Source organism: Saccoglossus kowalevskii, chromosome 7, assembly GCF_978046115.1.
Source record: "Saccoglossus kowalevskii chromosome 7, keSacKowa6.1, whole genome shotgun sequence".
Lineage (NCBI taxonomy): Eukaryota > Metazoa > Hemichordata > Enteropneusta > Harrimaniidae > Saccoglossus > Saccoglossus kowalevskii.
This window is the reverse complement of record NC_140647.1, coordinates 21438106-21449739: the sequence shown is the minus strand read 5'-3', so window position 1 is coordinate 21449739 and position 11634 is coordinate 21438106. Positions and strand designations below refer to the sequence as shown.

Genomic DNA, 11634 nt, shown 5'->3' with positions numbered 1-11634 from the left:
AGACACAGAGACGTCTTCACTCTTCAGAAGCACATGCTGAACTGAAGACAACAGCCTGCCTAGCCCAGAGTTCACCACAGGTCAAACAAGTGAAACAAAGGAATCTAACTATGTAATCAATAACCAATCAGAGGGAAGGTTTGCACAACTTACACACCGCCCCCGAAAGGCGCACGTCACGAGGAGCCTTTCTAACATTAAAGTTGCAGAACCGACAACTAAATGAATCATGTACATGAAAAGAAAAAAAATCATTGTTCTGTTCAACAAAGGTTCATTGTTCTATTTTCTTCTTGTGATGTAGTCTATTACTACGACGTGGCATCGAATGGGCACAACCATCTACTTGTTCATGTATTTCCTTGGTGTCTTCTGCACTGATCTCTGCTGCTCGAGTTACTCCATCTTGTCTTTTCATCACAGTCTTATGGTCCATGTTGCCTTCCAATAAACAGAGCTTGTGCACATCTCTCTGTAAACATCCAGTGGAAGTCTTCACAAGAACGTGACGAGTTGTACTAAATCGATCAGTAAAGGTCTGTTCGACTTTCCCCAAAGGCCATTCACCTCGAGGAATATTTTCATTGACAACAAGTACCAAATCACCAATGGATAGGTTCCTTTTCGGCCTGCACCATTTCTGCCTTTCTTGTAGAGTTGGCAAGTACTCGCGTACCCACCGTTTCCAAAACTCAGTTGCAAGATGTTGAGTTTCGGTTCTTCTTCTGTGATGACCATTTTCTTCTATGATTTCACTCACCGACGTACAAGGATTTGAGCGTAGCAAAAGTAAATCGTTTGGTGTGAGTGGTTCAAGGTCATCTGGATCATCAGATAAATGTGTTAGTGGTCGATTATTAAGAATCTTCTCCACTTCTGTAGTGAATGTGAGTAGCGTTTCATCATCCACTAACCTGTTTCCTAATAAAGATCGAAGAATCTTTCTTATCAAACGAATCATCCGTTCCCAGACTCCACCTGCATGACTTGCTGCTGGTGGATTAAAATGCCATTGAATATTTCTTCTGCTAAGTTTACCGTTAATACAAGCTTGGTTCCATTTAGCAAGCATCTGTTTCAGCTCAGTCTCGGCTCCCCGGAAATTGGTACCATTATCACTGTAGAGATGTGTAGGTGGTCCACGCTGACTAATAAATCTCCACACAGATTGTATAAAGGAATCTGCGGATAAATCATGGGCCACTTTGATATGAACAGCCCGAATGGCCATCAGGTGAACACGCATCCATATCGTTTAATGGTACCTCTTCTGTACTTAACATACAGCGGTCCAAAATAATCTATCCCGACATGGGAGAATGGTGGCTCACCTGGCGTCACTCTTGCTGCAGGAAGTGGAGCCATTTTTTGATTCCCGGGTTGTGCATTCCATCGACGACACTTAATACACCTACCAATCACACGCTTTACAGTAGCTAGTCCATGAACAATCCAGAACTGCTGTCGTATCTCTGACAATACTTGGTTTGGGCCAACATGTCCTTGTTGTTCATGGTAATGTTGAACGATCAACTCAGTCACATGATGATTGCGAGGTAATATAATTGGATGTCTAGCTTGCTGACTAATGGGTGCGTTCACCAGTCGTCCTCCGACGTGTAGGACTCCATTTTCTAATTTAGGGTTTAACTTTCGCAGTGGACTGACATAACCTTCAGAATCGGGTTTCTCACTTGGAATCTTTTGCGGTGAAGCAAACTCTCTTGGAAATGAACTTCGTTGGACAATTCTGCAAATGTCAGTGGTAGCAATGGAAAGTTCAAGAACTGTTAACGGGCCTATTTTCAATAAGGCAGATCTTCTCAAGTACATCTTAAACCAGATGAGCCATGCTACACTCGCTCGTAATTTATTGATGGAGCAAACAACTCCAAACATCTGTACCCATTGTATTGCACTGGGTAATAGTTGTTGCTTGGACCTTTCTTCTCAGCTCTTTGTCGTCACGATCAATTTCTGGTAGGTCAGTAGGTTGGCCTGGCCATTCTGATTCAGGTTGCCATAGAAATGCTGCACCATGGAACCATGTGGTTATTGCTGCCTCATTAGAACCATCCAATTTTATTCCTCGTGATGCATGGTCTGCTGGATTGAACTCCGAACTGACGTGGTACCATTGTGATGGAGATGAAGCATCGTGAATAATCTGGAGGCGGTTAGAGACAAAGGTTTGGAATCGTGTTGCCATGTTGCGAATATATTGGATGACTATTGTTGAATCTGTCCAAAATAGGGTTCTCTGGATTGGGAGTTGAATTTCATCTTGAATTTGTCTGCTGACCTTAACTGCAACTGTAGCTGCTGTTAGTTCAAGCCTCGGCACTGTCGTGGCTTTGAGCGGAGTGACCCTGGACTTTCCCATCAGCAAACTGCAATGAATTCTACCATTTGTATCTATCAGCCGCAGGTAAGATGCAACCCCATAACCTCCTAAGGAGGCATCAGAGAAATTATGGAGTTCCACTGTTTGTATTTGACTGAAACCAGTTGGTTTGTAGCATCTAGGTATAGCTAGTGTCATCAAAGTAGGTAGTTTTTTCCTCCATTCTCTCCAATTCGACAGTTGATCTTCTGGTACCTTTTCATCCCATCCATATCCAACACGACATAATTCTTGTAAGATTCGTTTTGCTGGTAAAACAAAGGAGGCAGCGAATCCAAGTGGGCCGTAGACTGAAGCCACGAAGGATAACATCTCCCTGCGTGTCTCTTTTTTCAGTCTGTCGCCAATTCTGAAGTTAAAGGCATCCTTTTCAACATCCCATTGAATGCCAAGAGCTCTGTCAATCGGCAAGTTCTCCATATCTAGATTCATCACTGAGGAAGCACGCTCAGCTTCTGGGATCAGTGCTAGGATTTCCCAACAGTTGGATATCCATTTTGTTAGATGTAAACCTCCTTTACCTAACATTTCAGGCAACAGTTTCACCAGTTCCTTGGCTTCTTCAACACTAGCAACAGACTTCAGACAATCAACGTAGAAGTTTCTATAAACAGTATCCACAATACGAGTGTCATAATTACTTCTGTTGTCATCTGCAGTTCTCTTCAGAGCATATGCTGCACAGCTTGGTGAAGATGTGGCACCAAATGGATGCACCAACATTTGATGATCGGCTGGATCTTTAGATAAATCTCCTTCCGGCCACCATAAGAATCTTAGTGCATCGCAGTCCGCCTTCTTCACCTTAACTTGATGGAACATTTGCTTGATGTCAGCGACAATGGCAACTGGCTCTTTTCGAAATTGAAGAAGTACTCCCACAAGGGTATTTAGATCAGGACCTTGCAGAAGCTGATCATTAAGAGATGTGCCTTGGTATTTGGCAGCGCAGTCAAAAACAACTCTCACCTTCTCTGGTTTATTCGAGTGGATTACTGGATGATGAGGTAAATACCAAGTAGAGCCAGACTTCGTTGCTGATGAATCCACATTGGTCATTCTTCTTGCATGACCCTGGGAGATGTAACCATCCAATGTGTCTTTATATTTCTTCATAAGAGCAGGATCTTTCAATAGACGCCTCTTCAGTAGCTTCAACCTCTTTAGAGCAGACCATTTGTTGTTGGGTAAGCAGGGATCATCATATCGCCAAGGAAGAGCCAGCTGGTAGTGACCCTCCATCAGACAAACTGAACTGTCCATGATCGCCTTTGCTCTTCTATCTTCCAGCGACATACATGCCTTGGTATCAAACAAGGACTCTGTGAAATCTGCATTGTACATGCGATGAAGCTGAGAAGTTATAGGTTCGAGACACTGAATTGGGGAATCAGAGTCCAAGACTTGGTCAACATTAATAAAATTGATGCTGTTACCTCCACGCTTCTTTCTGCCCATTGGTCCAATGAATGTCCAACCAAGTAGTGTTCGAATACCATATGGTTGCTTCCTTTCACCACGACGCTCCTCAAGAACCCAATGTGCCTTGGGGACATCGTTCCCAATGAGGAGAGTATCGTCTTTAACTTCTATCTCTGGCAATTCTATATCATTCAGGTGAGACCATCCTTTTATATCCAACTTGGTCGGAATACTGTCAGCTGCTATCGGTAATCTATCCGTTGTCCAAACTTTATCCAGTCGCACACCATTGACCAAATTTAGACCTCTTACATCCATCTGTAATTCATGACCATTTATCTGCCTCTCTGCATTCAGTGTGGACAATGTATAATTGACAGGCTTACCTGTAATGCCTAATTTATCAGCAAGGCTGTAAAGACAGATAGACGAATCAGAACCACTGTCGAGAAATGCATAAGTTTCAATCTCTTGGCCTCCATCTACACCACTGACACGAACAGGAATCACCTGCAAACTTGTGCGTGGTTGATTGGTTTGTGTAGCACTACATTGCGCCTTGCTTCCAATGACATTACTATGTCTCTCATTTTGAGCTGTGGCGGGAGCTTTCAGATTACTATTGCTGAATGTCTTGGGAGTTGCAGATGTTTGATATGCTGAGTTTGATGTTGCAGGATGAAGCAAAGGATGATGTATTTTACCACAGCCTACGATAGGGCAAATACGGCCACTTCTACAATTCCTAGCCAAGTAAGGAGGTCTTGCTTCTAGGCAACAGTCACCGAGCCTGTGTTCCCTGATGAAGTCTTTTCTCTCTTGAAACGGTTTGAACGTAAATTTTCGACAATGTTCAAATGCATGGCTACCACTGCAAAACATACAACCTCTCCTGCCATTAGCTTCGATCATGGAAGTATCATCAGCACCAACATCATTGGAGGCAAACTTGGAAGGAAGATTTATGGGAGGTGTGTCAGCTACATGTGTAGCCAATGTAGTAGCTTTACTTGGCTTTTGTCTTGATCTGGCATTTGAATCTTTTTCTCCATCAGGCTTAGATCCTACCAATTTACCAAATCTTGTATTTGCAATTGCTGATCTGTTCTCCAGAAAGTGGGTAAGGTGCAGGAATTCAGGTTCAGTGCCCACACTGATCAACTTGCCAGCTTGGTTGGCCCAATCTGATTGCAAGTATGATGGTAACCGCCTAACCACCTTTTCCAGGGTATCCATTGAATTGATGTCAGCATGGAAATTCATTTGCTCTGAACTGAGGTGGCAATTCTTCACATCACGAGCCAATTTCTGCAGCTTATCCACTTCATATGCCTTTATCTGAGGTCCTTTCACCACTTTGTCAATTGTAGCATGCACTATGACGTGTTTCTGACCAAAGCTTGTTGAAAGGATCTTCCGGGCTTCTGTATATCCTCGCTCTGGAGGGAGAATTACACAGCTTCTGATTGCTTCCTTAGCTGCACCCGTGCAGATATGATAGTTTGACATTATCATCCTTGACTAATTGTTCTATGTTCACCTCAAAGTTTTTGATAAAGGTTGGATATGCGACCGGGTCACCATCGAAGGTATGAAACTCGTGTTTTGGTAGACTCAAGTTAATGGCTAATGCTTTGGTAGTCTCCAGCTGATTCTGTACAATGCATTCCATTGTCTTCTGTTGACTTTCTAACAGTTTCTGTAATTGGAACGTTTCAGAGAGAGCAGCACCATTACTTGACTTCTTCGGGGTCATCTGCTTCCCTATAGGCCCTCCTCTGTTATCATGATATTGTTCGTTGGTACCATGTGCATTATCAACGAAGTTTGTATGTTGTGGACTTGATGCCCCTGTAGTCCTGAATTGACTATTGGCTGGACTACACGATGGTATATACGATTGGAAATAATTGCTCATCATTTCTTGTTGGGTCTGCCTCTGCAAACCAGGGAGTATATCAGACTTCTGGTCAGATTCAATTTCTTCATCTATAAAGTCTACTTCTACCTTAGCTTGTCTTACCCGATTTTGAGCTTGCATAATTTCCATTTCTGCTTCCTGCTGCTCCCTCTCTTGACGCATCTGAAGCAGACGTTTTTCTGTTTCTTCTCGAAGCTGCAACTCTTTTATGCGTTGCTTTATCTGTTTTTCAACTTTGAGTTGGTCTAACTCACAACGGGCTAAAGCGAGTTTTCTCCTTGCTTCCCTAGACACACGACTTGTCTTTGTATTGGAGTTAGAACCTATTCTACCATCCTCAGTATCCACATCCAAAAATTCTCTTGCCAGTATCCCATGGATTTGTCTTGTTTTCTTGTGGGAGTCGAGGCCAAGACGAAGTGTGTGAATCAACCGAAGCATTTGGCTCTGGTTAGATTTGGCATGTGGACTTTCCTTTCCAAGAGATATCCATGTTCCAATGTGTCTTCCATTTAGTCGTCAATCCTTTCCTTTGGGCCAGGAGACTCCATTGTTTGGAATACCCATTCTCTGTGTCTCCGATCAAAATACTCCTTTCTTTCAAGCTCAACCTCGTATTCACTTTCGACAGCACCTCTTGCCATTGGAGGTAGACACTGCATATATTCACGACAAGTTTTTTTATACGAGTTGAATATTTTCTCAAGTGCACATCTTTTCTTGCTTACTTCATGGTATGCTGCTTTTGTGGACATCATACTGTCTATCTCAGTGTAGACTCTGGTAAGATGACCGCCATATGAAGCTGTTGATTTCTTCAAACGATGTATCTTATCAAGTTGCATACTGGCTCGGTGTCCCTATTTTGCGAATATCTTTGATTCAGACTCATTTCCCTGTCTTGCACGGGTTTATGATCTAGGATATGACATTCACAGCACGATATTCACTTGACTGACAGCAGTATTACCAGTATGTACAAGTTATGTAGGCAACAGAAAATTATGATCTTCAGCGAAGGTTAAACGAGAACTATGTAGGCATCACAAGCTCCCACAGGTATTACAGTCTCTTACACCACCAACTAGAAACGCGTACTCTGGTTATATCGTATATTTATTCCATATGGTCAATCGTTACGGAATCAGAACAGGTTAGTAAATCTCCAGAATATGGTTCTAAAATATACAAAACAAAATAGGGAAACTATAAATATTTGAAGTAAATCAAACAATTCTTATCATAAAATGTCCAGTAAATTTAAATATACATTTCTCTTAATATGTGCAGAAAGTCGAGCGATACAACCAATAAATATACGGCAAATAAAATATGTAACAATAAATAACAATGCTAACTGTGAAATATTTGTCAACCATTTTGACAAGCCAAAGCACACATTGCATACCATGTGCTCTATTAAACGTGCAGCTGACCACATGTACGCAATGTGTTTGTTTGGGTAAAAAAAATGGGTGGCAAATAGTATAAATAACAAAACAATTTTCAAGAAATAAGTCTTAACGAATACTAACATTTACAGACTTGCAATAATAACCCAAAGTAAGAGTGATAAAATCGGAGTTCATACGAGTACTCAAACTTGTAACAAATCACTGCCAATAATTTCATGCTGATGAAGCCAACAATGAAAAGAAAACCTTCCTTACCTCGTTTAGTGGCACCTTCCCGGACCGGTGTACAAATGTTAGCAAACCTAGCAAAAGTTTCAGAAAACCCAACGCGGCAGGGCAATTCAGAGCAGACACAGAGACGTCTTCATTCTTCAGAAGCACATGCTGAACTGAAGACAACAGCCTGCCTAGCCCAGAGTTCACCACAGGTCAAACAGGTGAAACAAAGGAATCTAACTATGTAATCAATAACCAATCAGAGGGGAGGTTTGCACAACTTACACACCGCCCCCGAAAGGCGCACGTCACGAGGAGCCTTTCTAACTTTAAAGTTGCAGAACCGACAACTAAATGAATCATGTACATGAAAAGATAAAAAAAATCATTGTTCTGTTCAACAAAGGTTCATTGTTCTATTTTCTTCTTGTGATGTAGTCTTTTACTACGACGTGGCATCGAATGGGCACAACCATCTACTTGTTCATGTATTTCCTTGGTGTCTTCTGCACCGATCTCTGCTGCTCGAGTTACTCCATCTTGTCTTTTCATCACAGTCTTATGGTCCATGTTGCCTTCCAATAAACAGAGCTTGTGCACATCTCTCTGTAAACATCCAGTGGAAGTCTTCACAAGAACGTGACGAGTTGTACTCAATCGATCAGTAAAGGTCTGTTCGACTTTCCCCAAAGGCCATTCACCTCGAGGAATATTTTCATTGACAACAAGTACCAAATCACCAATGGATAGGTTCCTTTTCGGCCTGCACCATTTCTGCCTTTCTTGTAGAGTTGGCAAGTACTCGCGTACCCACCGTTTCCAAAACTCAGTTGCAAGATGTTGAGTTTCGGTTCTTCTTCTGTGATGACCATTTTCTTCTATGATTTCACTCACCGACGTACAAGGATTTGAGCGTAGCAAAAGTAAATCGTTTGGTGTGAGTGGTTCAAGGTCATCTGGATCATCAGATAAATGTGTTAGTGGTCGATTATTAAGAATCTTCTCCACTTCTGTAGTGAATGTGAGTAGCGTTTCATCATCCACTAACCTGTTTCCTAATAAAGATCGAAAAATCTTTCTTATCGAACGAATCATCCGTTCCCAGACTCCACCTGCATGACTTGCTGCTGGTGGATTAAAATGCCATTGAATATTTCTTCTGCTAAGTTTACCGTTAATACAAGCTTGGTTCCATTTAGCAAGCATCTGTTTCAGCTCAGTCTCGGCTCCCCGGAAATTGGTACCATTATCACTGTAGAGATGTGTAGGTGGTCCACGCTGACTAATAAATCTCCACACAGATTGTATAAAGGAATCTGTGGATAAATCATGGGCCACTTCGATATGAACAGCCCGAATGGCCAGGCAGGTGAACACGCATCCATATCGTTTAATGGTACCTCTTCTGTACTTAACATACAGCGGTCCAAAATAATCTATCCCGACATGGGAGAATGGTGGCTCACCTGGCGTCACTCTTGCTGCAGGAAGTGGAGCCATTTTTTGATTCCCGGGTTGTGCATTCCATCGACGACACTTAATACACCTACCAATCACATGCTGTACAGTAGCTAGTCCATGAACAATCCAGAACTGCTGTCGTATCTCTGACAATACTTGGTTTGGGCCAACATGTCCTTGTTGTTCATGGTAATGTTGAACGATCAACTCAGTCACATGATGATTGCGAGGTAATATAATTGGATGTCTAGCTTGCTGACTAATGGGTGCGTTCACCAGTCGTCCTCCGACGTGTAGGACTCCATTTTCTAATTTAGGGTTTAACTTTCGCAGTGGACTGACATAACCTTCAGAATCGGGTTTCTCACTCAGAACCTTTTGCGGTGAAGCAAACTCTCTTGGAAATGAACTTCGTTGGACAATTCTGCAAATGTCAGTGGTAGCAATGGAAAGTTCAAGAACTGTTAACGGGCCTATTTTCAATAAGGCAGATCTTCTCAAGTACATCTTAAACCGGATGAGCCATGCTACACTCACTCGTAATTTATTGATGGAGCAAACGACTCCAAACATCTGTACCCATTGTATTGCACTGGGTAATAGTTGTTGCTTGGACCTTTCTTCTCAGCACTTTGTCGTCACGATCAATTTCTGGTAGGTCAGTAGGTTGGCCTGGCCATTCTGATTCAGGTTGCCATAGAAATGCTGCACCATGGAACCATGTGGTTATTGCTGCCTCATTAGAACCATCCAATTTTATTCCTCGTGATGCATGGTCTGCTGGATTGAACTCCGAACTGACGTGGTACCATTGTGATGGAGATGAAGCATCGTGAATAATCTGGAGGCGGTTAGAGATAAAGGTTTGGAATCGTGTTGCCATGTTGCGAATATATTGGATGACTATTGTTGAATCTGTCCAAAATAGGGTTCTCTGGATTGGGAGTTGAATTTCATCTTGAATTTGTCTGCTGACCTTAACTGCAACTGTAGCTGTTGTTAGTTCAAGCCTCGGCACTGTCGTGGCTTTGAGTGGAGTGACCCTGGACTTTCCCATCAGCAAACTGCAATGAATTCTACCATTTGTATCTATCAGCCGCAGGTAAGATGCAACCCCAAAACCTCCTAAGGAGGCATCAGAGAAATTATGGAGTTCCACTGTTTGTATTTGACTGAAACCAGTTGGTTTGTAGCATCTAGGTATAGCTAGTGTCATCAAAGTAGGTAGTTTTTTCCTCCATTCTCTCCAATTCGACAGTTGATCTTCTGGTACCTTTTCATCCCATCCATATCCAACACGACATAATTCTTGTAAGATTCGTTTTGCCAGTAAAACAAAGGGGGCAGCGAATCCAAGTGGGCCGTAGACTGAAGCCACGAAGGATAACATCTCCCTGTGTGTCTCTTTTTTCAGTCTGTCGCCAATTCTGAAGTTAAAGGCATCCTTTTCAACATCCCATTGAATGCCAAGAGCTCTGTCAATCGGCAAGTTCTCCATATCTAGATTCATCACTGAGGAAGCACGCTCAGCTTCTGGGATCAGTGCTAGGATTTCCCAACAGTTGGATATCCATTTTGTTAGATGTAAACCTCCTTTACCTAACATTTCAGGCAACAGTTTCACCAGTTCCTTGGCTTCTTCAACACTAGCAACAGACTTCAGACAATCATCGACGTAGAAGTTTCTATAAACAGTATTCACAATACGAGTGTCATAATTACTTCTGTTGTCATCTGCAGTTCTCTTCAGAGCATATGCTGCACAGCTTGGTGAAGATGTGGCACCAAATGGATGCACCAACATTTGATGATCGGCTGGATCTTTAGATAAATCTCCTTCCGGCCACCATAAGAATCTTAGTGCATCGCAGTCCGCCTTCTTCACCTTAACTTGATGGAACATTTGCTTGATGTCAGCGACAATGGCAACTGGCTCTTTTCGAAATTGAAGAAGTACTCCCACAAGGGTATTTAGATCAGGACCTTGCAGAAGCTGATCATTAAGAGATGTGCCTTGGTATTTGGCAGCGCAGTCAAAAACAACTCTCACTTCTCTGGTTTATTCGAGTGGATTACTGGATGATGAGGTAAATACCAAGTAGAGCCAGACTTCGTTGCTGATGAATCCACATTGGTCATTCTTCTTGCATGACCCTGGGAGATGTAACCATCCAATGTGTCTTTATATTTCTTCATAAGAGCAGGATCTTTCAATAGACGCCTCTTCAGTAGCTTCAACCTCTTTAGAGCAGACCATTTGTTGTTGGGTAAGCAGGGATCATCATATCGCCAAGGAAGAGCCAGCTGGTAGTGACCCTCCATCAGACAAACTGAACTGTCCATGATCGCCTTTGCTCTTCTATCTTCCAGCAACATACATGCCTTGGTATCAAACAAGGACTCTGAAATCTGCATTGTACATGTGATGAAGCTGAGAAGTTATAGGTTCGAGACACTGAATTGGGAAATCAGAGTCCAAGACTTGGTCAACATTAATAAAATTGATGCTGTTACCTCCACGCTTCTTTCTGCCCATTGGTCCAATGAATGTCCAACCAAGTAGTGTTTGAATACCATATGGTTGCTTCCTTTCACCACGACGCTCCTCAAGAACCCAATGTGCCTTGGGGACATCGTTCCCAATGAGGAGAGTATCGTCTTTAACTTCTATCTCTGGCAATTCTATATCATTCAGGTGAGACCATCCTTTTATATCCAACTTGGTCGGAATACTGTCAGCTGCTATCGGTAATCTATCCGTTGTCCAAACTTTATCCAGTCGCACACCATTGACC

The 11634-nt window shown here is 42.5% G+C and overlaps 6 protein-coding genes across 6 annotated transcripts; all 6 read right to left on the bottom strand.

The window, feature by feature from the left end:
• Nucleotides 1-274: 274 nt before the first annotated feature.
• On the bottom strand, nucleotides 275-1231 carry LOC144342468 (uncharacterized). Its single transcript, XM_078005571.2, has one exon. It carries the CDS (start codon nucleotides 1229-1231, stop codon nucleotides 275-277), a length of 957 nt encoding a protein of 318 aa, XP_077861697.2.
• On the bottom strand, nucleotides 1231-1833 carry LOC102805601 (uncharacterized). The gene has a single exon (XM_006824626.1). It carries the CDS (start codon nucleotides 1831-1833, stop codon nucleotides 1231-1233), a length of 603 nt encoding a protein of 200 aa, XP_006824689.1.
• Nucleotides 1834-1870: 37 nt separating this feature from the next.
• Nucleotides 1871-6188, bottom strand: LOC102805493 (uncharacterized). Its single transcript, XM_085501853.1, has 2 exons — nucleotides 5408-6188; nucleotides 1871-5304 (listed from the first exon to the last, which is right to left on the bottom strand). The coding sequence occupies exons 1-2, from the start codon at nucleotides 6186-6188 to the stop codon at nucleotides 1871-1873; spliced, it is 4215 nt and encodes a 1404-aa protein (XP_085357979.1).
• Nucleotides 6189-7786: 1598 nt separating this feature from the next.
• Nucleotides 7787-9346, bottom strand: LOC102805372 (uncharacterized). Its single transcript, XM_006824624.1, has one exon. The coding sequence runs from the start codon at nucleotides 9344-9346 to the stop codon at nucleotides 7787-7789; it is 1560 nt and encodes a 519-aa protein (XP_006824687.1).
• Nucleotides 9347-9383: 37 nt separating this feature from the next.
• Nucleotides 9384-10742, bottom strand: LOC102805260 (uncharacterized). Its single transcript, XM_006824623.2, has one exon. The coding sequence runs from the start codon at nucleotides 10740-10742 to the stop codon at nucleotides 9384-9386; it is 1359 nt and encodes a 452-aa protein (XP_006824686.2).
• Nucleotides 10743-10885: 143 nt separating this feature from the next.
• On the bottom strand, nucleotides 10886-11215 carry LOC146740855 (uncharacterized). Its single transcript, XM_085501852.1, has one exon. It carries the CDS (start codon nucleotides 11213-11215, stop codon nucleotides 10886-10888), a length of 330 nt encoding a protein of 109 aa, XP_085357978.1.
• Nucleotides 11216-11634: the final 419 nt, after the last annotated feature.

Bases quoted from the DNA above. Each gene is read 5' to 3' on its own strand.
- LOC144342468 (XM_078005571.2), bottom strand. From the start codon at position 1,231: ATGGCCATTCGGGCTGTTCATATCAAAGTGGCCCATGATTTATCCGCA.
- LOC102805601 (XM_006824626.1), bottom strand. From the start codon at position 1,833: ATGTACTTGAGAAGATCTGCCTTATTGAAAATAGGCCCGTTAACAGTT.
- LOC102805493 (XM_085501853.1), bottom strand. From the start codon at position 6,188: ATGCTTCGGTTGATTCACACACTTCGTCTTGGCCTCGACTCCCACAAG. The intron at 5,305-5,407 runs GTGACCCGGTCG...GCACGGGTGCAG, and splicing joins CGAGTTTCATACCTTCGATG to CTAAGGAAGCAATCAGAAGC.
- LOC102805372 (XM_006824624.1), bottom strand. From the start codon at position 9,346: ATGTACTTGAGAAGATCTGCCTTATTGAAAATAGGCCCGTTAACAGTT.
- LOC102805260 (XM_006824623.2), bottom strand. From the start codon at position 10,742: ATGTTCCATCAAGTTAAGGTGAAGAAGGCGGACTGCGATGCACTAAGA.
- LOC146740855 (XM_085501852.1), bottom strand. From the start codon at position 11,215: ATGTTGCTGGAAGATAGAAGAGCAAAGGCGATCATGGACAGTTCAGTT.